The sequence below is a fragment of the Sminthopsis crassicaudata genome, chromosome 6, assembly GCF_048593235.1.
Source record: "Sminthopsis crassicaudata isolate SCR6 chromosome 6, ASM4859323v1, whole genome shotgun sequence".
Taxonomy (NCBI): Eukaryota; Metazoa; Chordata; class Mammalia; order Dasyuromorphia; family Dasyuridae; genus Sminthopsis; species Sminthopsis crassicaudata.
Genome location: NC_133622.1, coordinates 195,116,801 through 195,134,585, shown reverse-complemented (window position 1 = coordinate 195,134,585; position 17,785 = coordinate 195,116,801). Strand labels below are relative to the sequence as shown.

Sequence of the window (17,785 nt, the reverse complement as noted above, 5' to 3'; positions counted from 1 at the left end):
GGAGCCAGGTACAAGGATGAGAGGGAATGAAGGAAAGGACACTTCTTTGACTTCGAATATACTTTGATGTCAGAATGACATTGCAACTTTGAAATAGTTTAGCTTCACTAAAAATGATGGTAAAACACAACTGGAGTCCCAAAATACATTAGGGAGCCAAAACAGTGGACTAAATTTTGTAAAAATGACAACAAAAGTAAAATGAAAATCTTTCTTTCATATTAAAAACAATCAACTCCACAGAATAGGGGGTTAATGAGGTTGGATGATCAGTTTGTATGGGGAAAGATCTGAAGTTTTTAGTGGACTGCAAGTTCAATATAGAAAGCATAGCAGCCCAAAAGACTAATTCAATTTTTGACTCCATTGAGATGAGCATGGTTAGTAGACGGTAATAGTCTCATTGTACTTTGCCTTCCTCCAAACATATTATATAGAATATGGTATACAGTATGGGGTCACATTATAGGAAAAAAATTCTATTATCTGGATCATTTCCAGAGGAAAATAACCTAGAAGTAGAGGTATATCATATGAACAGCTGAAAGAACTGTGGATACTTGACTCGTAGAAGAACAAAGTTAGGAAGATATAATGATCATCTTCAAGAAATTAAAAGCTAAATCCCTCTTGTCATAGGAAAGAGGGATTTAGCTTCTTCTGCTGGGCCCTGAGAGGGAAGAACTAGGAATATTGGGTGGAAGGAACAGAGAGACAGATTTTAGCTAAATGTGAAGAAAAGCTTCCTAACAAATGGAGTTGTCCAAATGTGGAATGGTATCTGATTAAGGGATCATGCAGTTCAGATTTTCTCCTGCAATAAGTCACTACTTTTAGCTTAATAACACAGTTCAATGGTTTATGAGATACTTTAATGATTAACTATCTGGGATAAAAGTGGAATAGTACAATTACAACATCAACACAGCAGTAATAAGCAAAATAGCAAAGAGGAAAAAAAGAAGAGTAATAATATTGAAAGAAAAAATTTGAATCAAATAGTTAAGGAATCCCGGTTCACAGTTTTCAGGATCCTGATTGGGAAGGTCCCAGGCAGAACATCCAAGGGTGAGATTCCAAAGAAATTTACTTAAAGAACTTACTTATACATTACTTAGACAAAGAAGGCCTAGTGCCAACCAAAAAAAAGCTCTCTGCTGAATTTTCCCAAGTGCCTGCATTGGGGGGCTAGCCAGCCCCCTCCATGAGGCTCTCATAAGATGTTTATTTTCAGTAAACTGACTAGGTTCCTGCAGATAAATCACTCAAGGTATTTTGACCTTAAAGAACTGGCTGATAGCCTCAAAGTTATATACTGGCCTTTGTCTGAAGTCTATCATCTTGCCAGAATTAGGCTCATGTTTAGGGCAAATAAGTGCAGAGCCTTCATAGAGACATGGAGGAGCTTCTATACTATGTATTTACCAATCAAATGGACCACCCTAGGAAGTGATGAATTGAGCCTTACTAGAAAAACCTCTCTAGTGAGCTTTGAAGCTTAGTGCCCAGGGCATGAGAACAGTTAACATTCCAGAGTGAAGGACAACCAAGGACTTGGTTGCATAATGACCCTGCTTTGGGAAGGGCTTCATGATCTGGTGAAAATATGACCTGGGATAGAAGAAAATGACAGAGACCAAAAACCTAGTAATTCACTAGAGGCCTAGAAGTGACTTTAAAAGACCTTAGTGAGAGGGAAATGTGCTGAGCCAATTGGTAATTCAAAGCTAGAATTCAGTAGAAAGATGGGGATGAATATAGATCTGTGCATCATTTCCATAGAGATGAAGACTGATCCCACAAGAAAAAAAAATAAAGTCATCATGAGAGAAAGTACAGATAAAGATGGAAAAAAAAAGTATAGACCAAAGCTACAGGAAAATACCCACTCTTAGGGGAAAGAAAGTGGATAAAGATCCAGCAAAGGAGACTGTAGTTTGATCAGAGAGGAAGAAGGAAGCTGGGAGGGAGAGACCAGTGTAATGGGATGCAAGGGAGAAGACAGTATCCAGAAAAGGAAGGATGATTGACAGCATTAGGAACTGCAGAGGGACTGAAGAGCAAGTCTCTCCTTTTCTGCAGACAGGCAAATTGAAGTCCTATTACACAGACCTGGAAGCTTTTGCCATGGTGACAGCCGGCCTGTGCCATGACATTGACCACAGGGGAACCAACAACCTCTACCAGATGAAGTAAGTGCTTTCCTAGAATGATGCTTACTCTCTCAGGGGCCAGAGATGGGTTGAGGAGTAGGAGGAGAATTATTTCTACTAGGAGGTGGGAGGAAGAGAAAGTAGATTTGGGTTAATTGAAAAAAATAAAATGTAGCATATTATTAGCATAAAAAAGATAACACTATTGAGCAATGCAAGGGTCATATAACCATACATGATAGCTCTACTTCCCACCCCAACCCCCAATTGCATGATTTTCTAAATCAAACTGCATTTGGAATGCCCTGAGTTTCAGGAGAATTTTGCTATTTATGTCAATCTTGTGGGGAATTCCCTTCTCTAAAAAACAGACTCTAATCTTATTTATGAGATTCTAAGAGTTAAGAGAAATAAAGGAAGAAGGTTTTTGATGAAATGGTAATAATCATTGGTACCCAAGGGGTGGGGAAAGGTTAATCATGGGAGGAGAGTGTGAAGCGTGGGTAGATTCTCTGAACCAAGAGATGGGATCTCTGGAAAGAGAGAACACTGAGCTCCTCACTTCATAGCACTTAAGAGTCTTCCTTATTCCTAAAGCTAATTGTCTACTGCGCTAACTACAATTATTATTATTTTTTTTTAACACAACCCTGTATGAACAGATCCCAGAATCCATTAGCAAAGCTCCATGGCTCATCAATTCTAGAAAGACACCATCTGGAATTTGGAAAGTTCTTGCTTTCAGAAGAGGTCTGTATCAGTGCTCCATCAGGGTTAAGTTTGGGATTTGCCATAGCTGGTATTAAGGAGGGGTTGGGCAGGGAGCTTTAGCTGTTCTGGGGTATAACCACTTCAATCTCCAGCCCTTCCTAGCCACTTAAAACATGGAAGAAACAACCTCACAATCCTTAATCTTTCTGCCAAATGCTCCTGATCCAGAGAACTTCCCTACCCTATCCCATCATTTCAAAACATAACCCCACTCCACTTCAGAATACACACACACACACACACACACACACATACACGTCCATAGCCATACACACATACATGGGTACATATATACAATGGCTCTGGGGCAGTAACCAAGAAAATGAGATTCTATGAGCAGAGGATTCAAGGGTGTAGGCTGTTAAACTGAAGAAATGCAGAGGGGAAAGTGGTTCACAGGGTTTAAAATATAATAAAATACAATAAAAAGAAATTATTTTATTAGAGAAAAGCCCCAAGAGAATAGGCAATTAAGTTAATTAAGTTCATTTTTTAGAATTCACCTATATTGAATTCATAAAAAGCCCATGATTGGTCCCAAGCTGGGGAGGGAAGAGAAAGGAATCCTATCTTGGCTGGAAGCCTAGATGGGGTGATCTCAAGAGGAGGGGTTGCTTCTCAATGCTTCTATTAAAATAATTTTGAGAACCTTTCATTGAGTTCAAATGGAAAGGAGAGTTTTATTAAACCAATTGTTTTTAGTTCATTGTTTGTGTGATCAAACAGTTTCCTAAATTGGAAAGATGCATTATAGGCTTTTTTGAATCCCAGAATCAAACTGTTTTCTGCACTGGGGTAGCACCATCTGCTGGTTTCCTGACTAGCTGTTTCTGGCCATATTCTCCCTGTGAACCAAGTCCCTCTTAACCATTGTACTCAATATTTACAAATATGGCTTTCTAATGTGGTTCTAACATGGAATCTTTACTTCAGAGCCTGAATATCTATCAGAACCTAAATCGGCGTCAATACGAGCATGTAATCCACCTGATGGACATCGCCATTATTGCCACAGATCTGGCCCTCTACTTCAAGTATGGCCAAGCCACAGAACCCTGAGTATCCGGACTGCAGTCCCCTGAATAAAATATCAGACTTCTCTGTCCCCCATAGGAATGCTGGGTCCCAGCTCTGTATAAAGGACTTGGGGAGGAGAGACCCCAAAGAAAGGGAGGGGGCATTCAATACTATAGAAGAAGATATGAAATTGAAATCACCCACTTTAAGAACTAGATCTTTAAAACTAGGCTTAGGCTGAGGTAGAAAGAGGGGGTGAGGGGTAGCTAGGTGGCGCAGTGGATAGAGCACCAGCCCTGAATTCAGGAGGACCAGAGTTCAAATCTGGTCTCAGACACTTAACACTTCCTAGCTGTATGACCCTGGGCAAGTCACTTAACCCCAGCCTCAGGGGAAAAAAAGAAAAAAGAAAGAGGGGGTGAAATGGTGGGGTGGAGGTGGGGATGGAATGATTTTCCAAGGAAAATCCTTGAAGCACTGCTAACTGGTTATAAATATTTGCTGTGCAGTCTTAGTGAAGATGGAGTAAATGTGATCTGGGGCAGATAGAAAGATGGATATCAGCCTGTCCATAGGGAGTCATTGATCTCCTTCCATTATATCTGATCCCTACCTTCCTTGTGTCCTAAGAAAAAGAACAATGTTTCAGAAGATTGTGGATGAATCCAAAGGATACGAAGATAAGAAAAGCTGGGTGGAATACCTCTCCCTGGAGACAACAAGGAAAGAGATTGTCATGTGAGTTTCTTCTTTCAGGAGAAGGTGTCCCAATGCCAGGAACAAACCAGGAAAGGCTGTGGGAGAGGCGCATTTGTGATAGAGACCACGTCCTATGGCTGATTGGCTTGGATGGCTCTGTTTTCCCAACTAGAAAGTTATTAGGCCAGCAAGTCAGTGCCCACCCTGCTTATTATCCCTGTCCCTCAGTCAGTATCTACTTTGGCTCATTGTTTCCCCTCAGCCATGAAATGGAAAAGTCAGAAGGGATTCAAAGGGAATTGAGTCTCGTCAAAGTTTAACTTCTATATCATTCCCAAATTTTTATACTTTAAAAGTATCATCAAGGAAGTTGAAAGCTGTGGCCTGAGCAAAAGATAGGACTAAATTTTGCTTTAATACAAATTGTACTTAAACTTGAATAAGTTTGAGTAGCTTAAAATTGCACTAAGTTATTAAGGATAGCCTTTGTGTGTCTTTTTTTCCTTTTCGTGGCTTCCCTGAATGTTGTGGATACATTTCATCCTTTCCCTAGTCAAAAAGGGAAAGAAGGAAGGGAGAGTGTTCTGGAATTAGCTGAGTCTGTGATAATTTAGCTTTTTGGAGACAGCATGAGCTATGATTCTGATTATTTACTTGCCTGAGTGTCTGGTTCCCTTCAATCTCAAGGGGTGGCTTGAGAACATCCTAGATCCCTCTCCTCCTCCTTCACCACTGGAAGTCCTAGAACTGATTATTTATATTCTCTGGAAACAGCTGGCTATATTAGAGGGAGTTATTAAATAGAGTATGGTAGCAATGATGGCGCATTTGTGTTACTAAAACCATTCCACTTACTCCCCCACCCCAAGCCCTGGACTGCAGCCCTGCCCTTACCTGAGTCTCATATTGTATTGCCACTCATCTTGGAGGGGCATCAAGAGCACTCATTAATATTCTAAACCAATAGCAACTAGCATTTATGATCTGGACCTTAGTGGGAAAATGGGAGTAGGGATGTGTGGGAGTGTGAGAGTAGGTGGGGAGCTTTAAGATTCCACTATGAGCTGAGCAATTGTCCTGATGTAAGAGGACAGTCCAATGTTGGGGAGTGAAGGTGCTTTGTAATATGAGTTTTTAGCAGTGTTCAGACATTCCCTATTGAAAAAAAATGATACAGTGTCCATAATGTTAAAGAATTTGATGGGGGTATCAATTGCTAGTCGCCTTTATCTCTGTATTTTGGCAGTTAAGATCATATATTTCTGCACAAGCAATTCTGGGTAATGGCCCTGGACAAATTTAAGGCTTCTTTAGCTATGGTTTATTCCCATGTGGAAGATAGATGGTTTCCCACTGAGTATTTTACCCGGGCATTTACCCAGGAATAATCAGATGTTGACACATAGGTAGAAGAATGTAGTTAATGAGAAACTACTGCATTTGAGTGATATGATAAAGAAAATGATTAAGTAACAGCAAACTAGCAACAGACTATGCAATGGATAGAAGGTAGAGTAGCTGAAGGCAAAGAGATGAATTAGGAGGCTGTTGATTGACTGTTGTAGTAAGTCAAATGTGAGATAATAAGATCCTGGATGAAAATTGGGCAGAGTGAATGAAGATGCTCATGTGACTTCAAAAGATGTTTCAAGGCAAGAAGTAACAGGATCTTTGGTGATTCTATGGATACAAGGAAAGCAAATGAAAGAAAAGTCCAGAATATCATCTTTTGATCATCTTTTATAGTATTCACATCAGCGTTTAGAATAGAAGTTGATTTGTTGGGGGGAGATGAGGCTGAAAAACACAGTGACTTAAGGTCTCCATGAGAAATCTCTATAAAGAAGTTGACAATGTGGACCTAGAGGTTGTGATAAAGGAGGATGAAGATGATGATGTTGGTGATAACTTTTATTAATAAACCACTTTAAGGTTTGGAAGGTATTTTCTTCACAACAATCCTATAAGCTTTCAGGTGTTGAAGTTGCAATTGACTGTGATTGTAGTTGAGATTTTCTTGGCAAAAATATTGGAGCTGTTTGTCCCTTTCTACTACATTATATTATATTTAAAAATAAACATTTTGAAGTTCTCTTCATGAAGGTGATAGTTGAAGCTAATGGTTTAATCACTTGCTAGAGATATTTTGGGGAAATTCCTATACTGGAATGGGTCAGGACTCTAAAATAGCTTTTTTATGATCATCTGATAGATCTCTGTAATAGATTAGCCCTTATTATGAGACTCATTTAATGATTGATAGACTCAGTCTCTATAGAGGTACATCTGAGAAAATAACCTTCCCAGCTGCTAATAAGGGTATTTCTTTTCTTTCTATTTGTTGCTCCAAAGGTAAGTGAGCTAGACCTTTAATTCTGTACCAAAGTCTAAATGAAATTTTCAACCATAAATGCTGCCCCATTCTACTGATTTCAGTTATTTTGGCTAGGGTCTAAGGAGTCTGGATCTGTACTAATTGAGACTTAAAAAGGCCTCTAGCTTCCTTAGAACTCGGGCAGAATTTGAACAGCTATTGGCTATTGTTATCAGAAAGAACCTCACTATTTAACCTTTGAATATAATCATTGTGGCAAACAATACTTTCTGAAGAATGTTCTCTTGGATCTTATGGTTCAAACCATCATCCACTGAGTCACAGCTCATGCACAATAAATGCTTAAGAATTATATCCTTTGAATCAGACAATATATCTGCAATCCTCCAGTATTTGATTAATGAAGTGTTGGTGGATCTTGTAAATATTATGGCCCTTGGTCCAAATTCTAATTTTCTTCCAGTGAAAGAACATAGTTCATAGGTTTGCATAGTACATACCTTATGCTTTTCCATGGTTTATATTATAAGCCCAGGAGATACAGCAGCTATTAGAGTCAAGTAATGTTTCTAGAGTTTATGTTTGGTGCAGAAGAGCTAAGAATAGATCCATGTAATATAGAAATCAAACAGGAACTGGGTTTTGACAAAGAGCTTATAGTCTAGCAATATTTCTTAGAGACCATGAACTTTTACTGTTAATTCATCTCTGAATATTTAGGACCATTGAACCTTGACATGCTTTTTGAGAGAAAAGTATGTCATAAATAGAGTTCAATGAGAAAACATCTTCTGAAAATTAAACAAAATTGTCATGGCAATAACCATGCCCCAGGCGTCCACTTTTTTTTTTTAATAAAGAAAGACATCTTTGAATTTGTTACTGGAACCAATCTTACTTAAAACCTATTAGAAATGGGAAACAGGTCAGAAGCTGAGGCTGTACATCTCACAGTTATACACTATTCTTGCCAAATGATTTTGGCAGGGGTAAATTACACCGGGATGCATTGGAAGTCCCAGTTGCCCTAGAGATATGTCAGTATTACTTGAAGAGCTCAAAGGACTCATCATAGGCTTAACAATCCAAAAGAATTTATTTCATTTTAAAAAGGCCTGGATCTTCTCAGGTCATCATGCCCTTTTAGAATTCTTACCTTCACCTATTTTTTGTCTGGATAATGTTCTCAGAATGAGAAATATCAATACTAGTGTACTATCTTGAAGTTTGGAATTCAAGGAGAAAGAGACCTGGTTAGAACCATTAGTCACCCCTAAAAATGTCACAGCAACAATAGAGAAACAGAAATTTATCCGGCCATAGTACTTACAAGGGCATTCCCTGATAATAATAATATACTACATAGAAGTGATTTTGTTGGTTCATCATGATGTCTTGTAATGGACAATGTGGACCTAGAGGTTGTGATAAAGGAGGATGAAGATGATGATAATGGATATTCAGAGGGAGGAAGAACATTATTGGTGTTCAAACTAGGGTTGAAATGTAATCCAGCATTATATTTAATACTCTGATTATTGTAAGCATGGGGAACAAAAACTTGAGAGAAACATCATAAGACTTCGTATAGCCATTGAATATGATATCAGGAAGAGCTTAACTAATTAACCCATCTCAAAGAGGAGCAGCCCTACTATTGTGGAAAATAATACTTTCTGAAGAATGTGCTTTTTGATCTTATGTTTCAAATCACCATTCACCAGTTAGAACAAATGGTATTTTAAAAAACATAAAGTCATGTAAGCTTCTTATAAAGACTGTTGTGAATAGGGATCACAATGAAGTGGAGAAAGTCTCAAAGAAGTTGTTACCATTTACCACCATCTACTTCACACAGGCCAATGAACACATAAAACCTATAAAACAGGGCATAAAGTTAGACCTGCTTAAAACTGCACTCAGATTTTTGGGACATGTTGTATATATTTGAAGGACATATCTGAGACCCAGAAAAATCCATCCTAGAAGAACATGGCACTCCAAAGGAGAATCTAGGTCATATATAAGCACCAGTTTGAGCTTAGGAACAAGAAATGCAAAAGAGAGACCAATAGAGTCCAAAGGCCCTTTTATAAGACTGCAGCCATGAAATTAAATGATGTTGCTGTAACACAAAAATCTCCTGTAGTAGAGTCGTTCTGGGCCTTAGATAATATATTTCAAGCCTTTTAATATAATTTTGTGACTGAATTCAATGGCATGTTAATTTGTATTACCATTGATCTGGAAAATTCATTTACTAATCTTTCATATTTTGTACTTCAAGTCAATATGTTTCCTCAAATACCAATGGCAATACAAGAATAAACTATTCTCATGGAGGCTGGGCTTAGAGACAAAGTAGAAATCATAGGAGATTCCAACAAAAAATGGATGTAGTCATACCATTTGATCAAATCCAATATTGCTTCTGTTTCTCCCTCTGTCACCCTCATTCAATCCTTTTCACCTTGCTTTTCTTTTGGTTCATATATTCTTTTACCAAAGGACTTATTAATATACAGTGTATCCCAAAAATCTTAGTGTGTTTAAGCTATTAGACCTTAAAAATGGCACTGACTTTTGGCATATCCTTTGAAATGATACTATGCTGTTTTAAGAAGTTGTTCCTTTTGAATAAGGCATTTCTTTCTAAAGTTATGTTCCAGTCATGAGTCATATCTGTTGTTCAGTCATTCAGTTGTGTCCAACTCTTCATGGTTCCCTAGATCATAGCATTCCCTACCCTTCTATCCTCCACTATCCTCCAGTGTCTTCCAAGGTCATGTTTGTTATTTATGATATTATTCATCTCATCCTCTGCTATCTCCTTTTCCTTTTGCCTTCAATCTTTCCCAACAGCAGATGTTGGGTCTTTTCTAATAATTCCCTTCTCCTCTCTGTGGCCAAAGTATTTAAGCTTCAGCTTCAGTATTTGTCTTTTTGAAGAATAATCTGAATTAATTTTTTTTAGCATTGACTGATTTGATCTCTTTGCTGTCCAATGAACTTTCAAAAGTCTTCTCCATCATCACAACTCAAAAACGTAGATTCTGTGGCATTCGGGTTTTCTTGTAGTCCAACTCTCAGTCATACGTTGCTACTGGAAAAACTGCAAGTTTGATTATATGGACATTTGTCAGCAAGGCGATGCCTCTATTTTTTAGTATGCTGTCCATTTTTGCCATAGCTCTTCCAAAGAGCAACATGCTTTAATTTCATGGCTGTAGTCGCCATCTGCGGTGCTCCTTGGGCCCAAGGACATAAAATCTGAAACTACTTCCATCTCCTCTCCCTTTTTTTGCCAGAAAGTAATGGGACCAGTTGCCAAGATCTTAGTTTTTTAATATTAAGCTTCAAGCCAACTTTTACATTATGGTCTTTTACCCTCCTCAAGAGGCTTCTGAATTATTCTTCACTTTCTGCCATCAGATTGACAATATCAATGTATCTGAGATTATTGATCTATCTCCTGACAATCTTAATTCTGGTTTTTGATTCATCCAGCCTGGCACAAATGAGACCAAAGAGGTGATCTTCCCCTAATGTATTCTGTCCTGATCAGACCACTTCTACAGCATTGTGTTCAGTTCTGTGTATCACATTTTATGAAGAACATAAACTAAAAGAAGGAAGATGACCACAGGATAGTAAGGTGACTTGATACAATAATGATACTAATAAGAGTTAACATTTACATAGTACTTACTATATGCCAGATACTGTGCTAAGTGCTTTACATTTATTGTCTCATTTGACCTTCACAACAACCCTCGGAGGTAGATGCTATGATCATCTCCACTTTACAGATGAGGAAACAGTTGAACAAAAGTGAGATGATGTATCTAGGGTCACACAGATAGTACTTCTTTGAAGCCAGATTTCAGCTCATGTTTTTTCTGACTGTCCTCCAACATTGTAGTTCTTTGGTGAAGACTGGATAATCCCTCTCAGAGATGTAATAGAGTGGGCTATATATGACATCTGAATCCCCTTTCAGCCTGGGCATGAGGCAGAAATAATTTTCTTTCATTGGAACTTCTGGGTCACCTTCTTTAACCACCAAACTCCATGCTATGCACAGATTTATATAATTGGAAGCTGGAAACTCTGCAGCCATACATGAAAGTAATGCCCACTATGAGGTCTTCAACAAATGGTGGGTCAGCCTTGGCCTCCAGGAAGCTCCTTTGAGGGCAACCCATTCTGTTTTCCAACTGGTCTAATTATAAAAAAGCTTTTCCTCTTATGCAGCCTAAATTTGCCCTTTTACAACTTCCACTTATTAGTTCTGATTCTGTCCTCTGGGGCAAACCAAGTAGTCTAATCCCTCTTCACAGTAGCTATTCAGAGAGCACTTTCACCCCAACTCCTACCTCCCCCCCCCAGTTGTATGTTCCCAGTTCCATCAATCAGTCCTCATGTGACATGGGCTCAGCGCCCTTCAATAGCCTTGTTACCCTCCTCTGGACATTCTTTAACTATCAATGTCCTTTTTTAAAATATATTTTTTTGTTATTTTTCCCTAATTACATGTAAAAGCAATTTTAACATTTTTTAAATTTTTGAGTTCTAAATTCTCTCCCCTTCTCCCTTCCCATTCCTCTCTCACTGAGAAGACTAACAGTTTGATATAGTTCATACATGTACAGTTATGTTTCCATATTAGTCATGTTGTGAATGAAAACACAGACCAAAAAATACCAAGAAAAAATTCAAAATTAAAAAAGTATGCCTCTATCTGCATGAGACTCCTTCAGTTCTTTCTCTGGAGAAGACTGAACATTTTTTTTTTCATCATAAATCCTTTAGAATTATCAATGACCTTCATAAAGTCTCAAACCGAACATAGTACTTCAGATAAAATTTAATGAGAGGCACAGTACAATGGTACGATGTTCTGTTCCTGGGAGTTTACACTCCTGGCTGCCATATCCCACTTCTGACAATCATATTGGGTTGCAATGCATTTAAATCTCCCAGATCTTTTTGAGAACAATTGATGTCTTGCCATGCTTCTGCCATCTTAGGCTTGTAAAATTGGGACCTTTTGTACCCCAGAAAGACATTATCCTGAGCCTTATTGAATTTCATCTTATTAGATTCAGTCCAATGCTCGAGCCTATCAAGACCCTTTTAGATCCAGACTCTATTAGTTATTTGTTGATAATAATTTTGTGTCATCTGAAACTTTGATAACTGTCTTCTGAGATTATGATTATTATTACTCCCCTTTTTTTGGAGTCTCAACTCAAACTCTTCTTTCTATATCACACCTACTACTGTTCATGTACCCTGAGGCTTGATGGAAAAGATATGAGCCAATTTCCCCTCTTCCTTCATTTTCAGTTCAAAACCTTCTTAATCACAATTATACTGCTAAGGGGCTGCCCTTCTTTCCAGTCCCCATGTCATACCTAGGCATTGCCTCTGGTCAATTAATTTTATTCCTAATTTATATCTCCTCTGTCAGTATTCTCCTTAGGCAGTGTCCCCTTGTTAGTAATCCATTGTTCTGATCCTTGATAGATGCTCCTTTCATAAGAATTTCTTGGTCTTTAGTGTCTGTATCTCTCAAACATGTACATACATGCATGCATACACATGCATACATACATACACGTTCTAGAGGCTTTCTGTGGCTATATTCAGGGAAGAAATTCACTTGTGACACTCTTACAATAAAGGGACAAGCACAGATAATTAAATGGTAGTATTAACTTCATTAATATCATTTTCAAAATAAGAACATTTGGAGACCTAAAGAATCACATGAATTAAAGGGATAGTTAGTGTATATCTAGAAAAGCAATGGTGATCATGAAGGTTCAACATGGTTTTATCGTACCAGTGAATGAGTGGAATATAGTCATGCTACACTAAATATATTTCCTTTGGGGAATAGAATTATCAGACAGGTAGAGCAGAAAAATATTATAGAGTTAAGCTAGATATTTACAAAGCATGTTGACATAGTTAGTCATGTTTTATTGTGGAAAATCTGATGAGTAATCATTAGCCATCAGCTTGGAAGAAAGTCTCCAGTGGAGTGTTCTAGGAAGCTGTGCTTGACACTGTTCTGTTAAATTTTCTTTTTCACCGACTTTGGATAATGACAAAGATACTGTGCTTATCAAATTCACAGATGACACAAAGCTGGAAGGATTAGCTAACATACTGGTTGGCAGCATCAGGGTCTCTCTCTGCTTTCCCTACCCCCAAATCTCAAGACAATCTAGTTCTGGACTGGATTTGATAAGATAAAATATGGTATTTGTTTCTCCCAGGACTTCCTTTCCTTCCTTTCCACAGCTCTTCTTTCCCCTAGGGACTTTAGAAGGAATATAAAATGTCTCTTTGCTCTCCTCAGTTCACTCTGTACATGTGGCAGAAACATAGCAAGGGTACTTGGTATTCCTTTCTTGGACCAAATATATGTAGGACAAGTAGGTGGTAAAATGGACAGCAGATATTTTAAAAATAAGCATTTAGTAAGCACCTATTATGTACCAAGTACTATGCTAAGTGCTTTCCAAATGTTATCTCATTTGATCTTAACAACAATCCTGGGAATTAGATGCTATTATCATCCCCATTTTTCAGTTGAAGAAATAGAGATAGATAAAAGTGACTGGTCCAGTTGGTAAATGTCAGGGGCTGTAGAGAAGATTCAGATCTTTTGGAACTTCAGATCCAGTGCTCTATTCACTATATCACCAGCTACCTCTAGTGCTTCACAGTACAGTATGAAGGGCAGTCAAGAGATGTGGATCCAAATTCCAATTTTGCTACAAACTCAATAAGTTACAATTTTCTTGTTTATAAAATGAGGGAGTTGGACTAGATCCCTCCCCATCCATTTTGTGGCTCATCCTCTGGGAAACCTGAGAAGCAGTACTGGGAACTGAGAATAGAGGGGCTAAGTAATGGGTAGAGAGGTATCTTGAACACAGAATCAGGATAGGTCCTTCCTAAAGATTGAATTGAATTGAAGTGGGAATGTGAGTGAAAGTTGAAAAATGGATTGAGGGGATGAGTCATAGATGCAGCTGAATACTCGATGAACAGAGGGTAGTTGATACTTTCTCTAGGGAAACATTGGAAATTTGCTAGCAACTGGTTCTTGTTCCTTACTGGGCTCATGCTTTCTCACAAGTGGGGGAGATAGAATGAAAAAATCTAGACATTGCTGGGGGTAGATTCTGATGCTGTCCTTGTTGTCTTGTAGGGCAATGATGATGACTGCGTGTGACTTGTCTGCCATCACCAAGCCATGGGAAGTCCAGAGTAAGGTCAGAATCTGATGCCTTATTCTTTGCAGAGTTCTAATCATTACATTAAAATGTTTAAAGTAATAATGTCCTGAGCATCTCTCTTACCCCCAAAATATTCAGACTGAACCCCAAGTAGGTGAAAGCTGTCATAGGGCAGATGACCATTATTCTACAAGATTTCTTTAAAAGAGGAAATTTGGGTAGATGGTAGAGTTGAAATAAATTTGGGACAGTGACTTTGCCTTCTGAATTGACTATCTTTATGTCTATACCTATATATGTATATGTGTGTATACATATACACAAATAAATACACACAAATATTGATATATATATATATACACATATATATTTGCTAGTTGGTTGCACTATATTATAGTGTGTGTGTATACACAAATGACAACTAGAATTGTCACAGAGGAATGCTAATGGTGAGTTCCATAGTTGTTTGGCCTCCATGTCCAACATTAGCTAAGCCTAACTCCATTCTGTAGGTCAGGGGAAAGAGTGACTAGGGCAGAAGAGACAAGTGGCCAGGAGCAGAGAAAGTTGCCTGGGCTTGGGGAAAGCTTACAATGGTTCTAGGTGAATCCAATCTGTCAGGATTAAACTTTTTTCTCTATGATACATAGGTAGCACTGCTAGTGGCTGCTGAGTTCTGGGAACAGGGTGATTTGGAGAGAACAGTGCTTGACCAGCAGCCAATTGTAAGTATTATATCTGCATTACACACACCTAGAGTAAAGAAACAGAAATTTACATTTAAAAACGACTCATCCAGCCTTCCTATCTTTCCCCAGAGGATCATTCAGCATAATTTTTACTGATAGCATCTAAATCTCAGTTATTCATCCTTGCTTTAATGGGGTTAAATGACAGGGCTAATCTGTAAAGCCATTCTGTTCTATTTTTTTTTTTCTCATATAATGAGTACCTATTGTTCACATACCTTACTTACATTGTGCTATCTCCTGACCAGGGGATATGAGGGAGATGGATAAGGACAAAATCTGTGCCCTCTTCTAAGGGAGCTCATAATCTTGGAGAAAACAAAGGAGCTAATTTGAGACAAGTGCTGAGGGAGGTCCCTCTATGAGAAAGACAGGAGGACAGATCAAAGAAATTAATGGCCTCACCAAGACACACAAAAGTTCTTGGTATTAAAATTGGAAGCTAAACTGAGGTCTCTTTTGATGGTCAACTTCAGCTCTCCTTCCATTACATATATAATATTGCACAGGACTTCAGGGAAATAATGATTGGACAAATGGGGAGATCAGCACTGATCACATCACAACAAATATAAGGCATATAACACTCACAGCAGGAACAACAGATTCAGCAGACAAGGAGCAGCACTCCAAAAAAGATCGAGGAGTAGAGTAGATATAGCCAAGCAAGACAAGTTAAAAGTTTAGCATCCAAAACCACAAGCCAAGAACTGATCAGAGGCAAAAGATGTCTGGGTCAGAACCACGGACAGTTCCTTGGGCCCTCTAATCACACATTCTTTGATTTTCAAGTGCTGCCTAGTGCAACCTGTACATATCACACCCCCCAAATCCCCATTATAGCATGCCCAACAAATCATTAACTCAGCCTCTTCCTGAAGACCTCCAAGAAGGGGGAAACTACCACTTCTCTCAAAAACACAATTCTACTTTTGAGATCCTCAGAGTGGTTTTTAAAGCATAGATCCTAGGCTTTCAGAGGTAGCAGAAATCTTTGAGATCATCTAATATAATTTCCCATTTTCCAGGGGAGCAAATTGATATCCAGAGAAGTTAAATAACTTGCAGGTGATTACATATGTAATTAGTAGCAGAGCTATGGCTTGAAACCGGATCATGTAACTACAAATCCAGGGCTTTAAAAAAATTTCTTTCACTACCGCAGTGCTAGTCCCTGGGGTTAATGCAAGATTTTTATGATGACTGATATCATTGTTGGTTTTGGACTGGTGATTTCATTGCTGTGAACTTCTGGTGTGGAAATTCCCTCCACTGACATAGATTATAAAGGCTTCAGTAATTTACAGTCTAAGAATTGCCAAGAACACTGAGAGATTAAATGACTTGTTTTTGGTCACATAGGTACTTTGTGTCAGAGACACAACTGAATTGCATTCTTCCCAAATCCAAAGTCAGTCCTCTATAATACCATGTTTGGGGTAGGGGAAAGTGGGTAACATTTAAATAGAGCTCAAAGAATTACAAGGTGTTTGTACTATCGAATTAGGAAAATAACACCTGTTCCCTGCCTTTAAAGAGCTTATGGTCTAGCAGAGGGATAAAACCCAAATACTGAAAATCATATTATATAATTATAGATAAATGCACTTGGGAGATGCAAAACAAGGTACTATGTGTTTTCTAATGAAAATAGTTACCATCAAGTCGGGGTTGGGAGATAAGAGTAGTGAGACAATCAATATAAGATAAATGAAATAGAACAGAACAGAATGACCTACAAATGAGTCCTGTCATCTAATACCCTTGAAACAAGGCTGAATAATTAAGGCTTGAATATTGTCAGCAAAATTATGCCCTCCAGGACAATGCCAGAAAAGAAAATTGCAGGCCAGTTTCTCTTGCAAACACAGATGGAAAAAAATGTAGGTAGACTGTTAGCAGACAGAACACAATAGCACATTCTAACAATTTTCCCCTAGAGCCAAGTAGAGTTGCTCCCTGAAAACTATTATCACATTAACAGGAAAAGTAATGAAAATCTTATAATTGTCTCCATGGAGGCTTAGAGAGCATTAGACAAAATCCAATGTCTGCTCTTGATTAAAAGTCTAAAAATAAATTGATAATGGAAGGTTTCTCTCTTGACATGACAAAGAATATAGGATATTCAAGACCAAGAGTCAACATTACTGAGAATGGAGAAGCACAGAAGTGGTTCCCTTTCAAAACTATAACAAGACCAGGATGTCCCAGGTCACCCTCCCAATTTATAACATAACCATAAATATATTGGTGCTGATACTACTGATGATAAAGGAATGAATAAATAATGATAATAAGAATACTCCTTTCAGGAGGATCATTTATATCTGAATGTCAAAAATATAAATGATAACACATCTAGTGCTTTAAAGTTTACAAGACACTATAACATACAGGATCTCATTTAGCAACCTTATAAGGTATACACTAAATATTATTGTTATCCCCATTTTATATGGGCTTATCTATAAAAAAACTGAGGCTCCGAGAACTAAGGTGATTTGCCCATGCACACACCAAAGTGGCATTTGAACTTGTCATCCTGAATTTAAATCTAACACTCTACCCACTATACCTCAAGAAAAATAGAATAGGTAGGAAAAAGAAAAACCAAATTATCCTGTGTTGCAGGTGATCTGATTGTAGAGCAAGACTATCCCAGGGAATCAGCCTCCAAAATGATGAAAGAAAATAATTGAGTTCAACAAAGTTGAGGAGATGAAAAAATCCAGAAAAATCAATTGCACTCCTACACATTCATGACACATGACTTGCAAATACAATGGAGGAAAATTTTTGTTC

At 38.1% G+C, this 17,785-nt stretch overlaps 1 protein-coding gene across 2 annotated transcripts in view; it reads left to right on the top strand.

Annotated features, from left to right (window-relative positions):
• The window catches only part of PDE6B (phosphodiesterase 6B), an 82,687-nt gene that overhangs the window by 52,180 nt on the left and 12,722 nt on the right, over positions 1–17,785 (top strand). For both annotated transcript variants that reach the window (XM_074274907.1, XM_074274906.1), the window contains exons 14-19: positions 2,083–2,192; positions 2,816–2,903; positions 3,858–3,958; positions 4,572–4,679; positions 14,204–14,267; positions 14,882–14,956. In XM_074274907.1, coding sequence (XP_074131008.1) covers positions 2,083–2,192; positions 2,816–2,903; positions 3,858–3,958; positions 4,572–4,679; positions 14,204–14,267; positions 14,882–14,956 — 546 coding nt within the window. The remainder of the gene's footprint in view (positions 1–2,082; positions 2,193–2,815; positions 2,904–3,857; positions 3,959–4,571; positions 4,680–14,203; positions 14,268–14,881; positions 14,957–17,785) is intronic.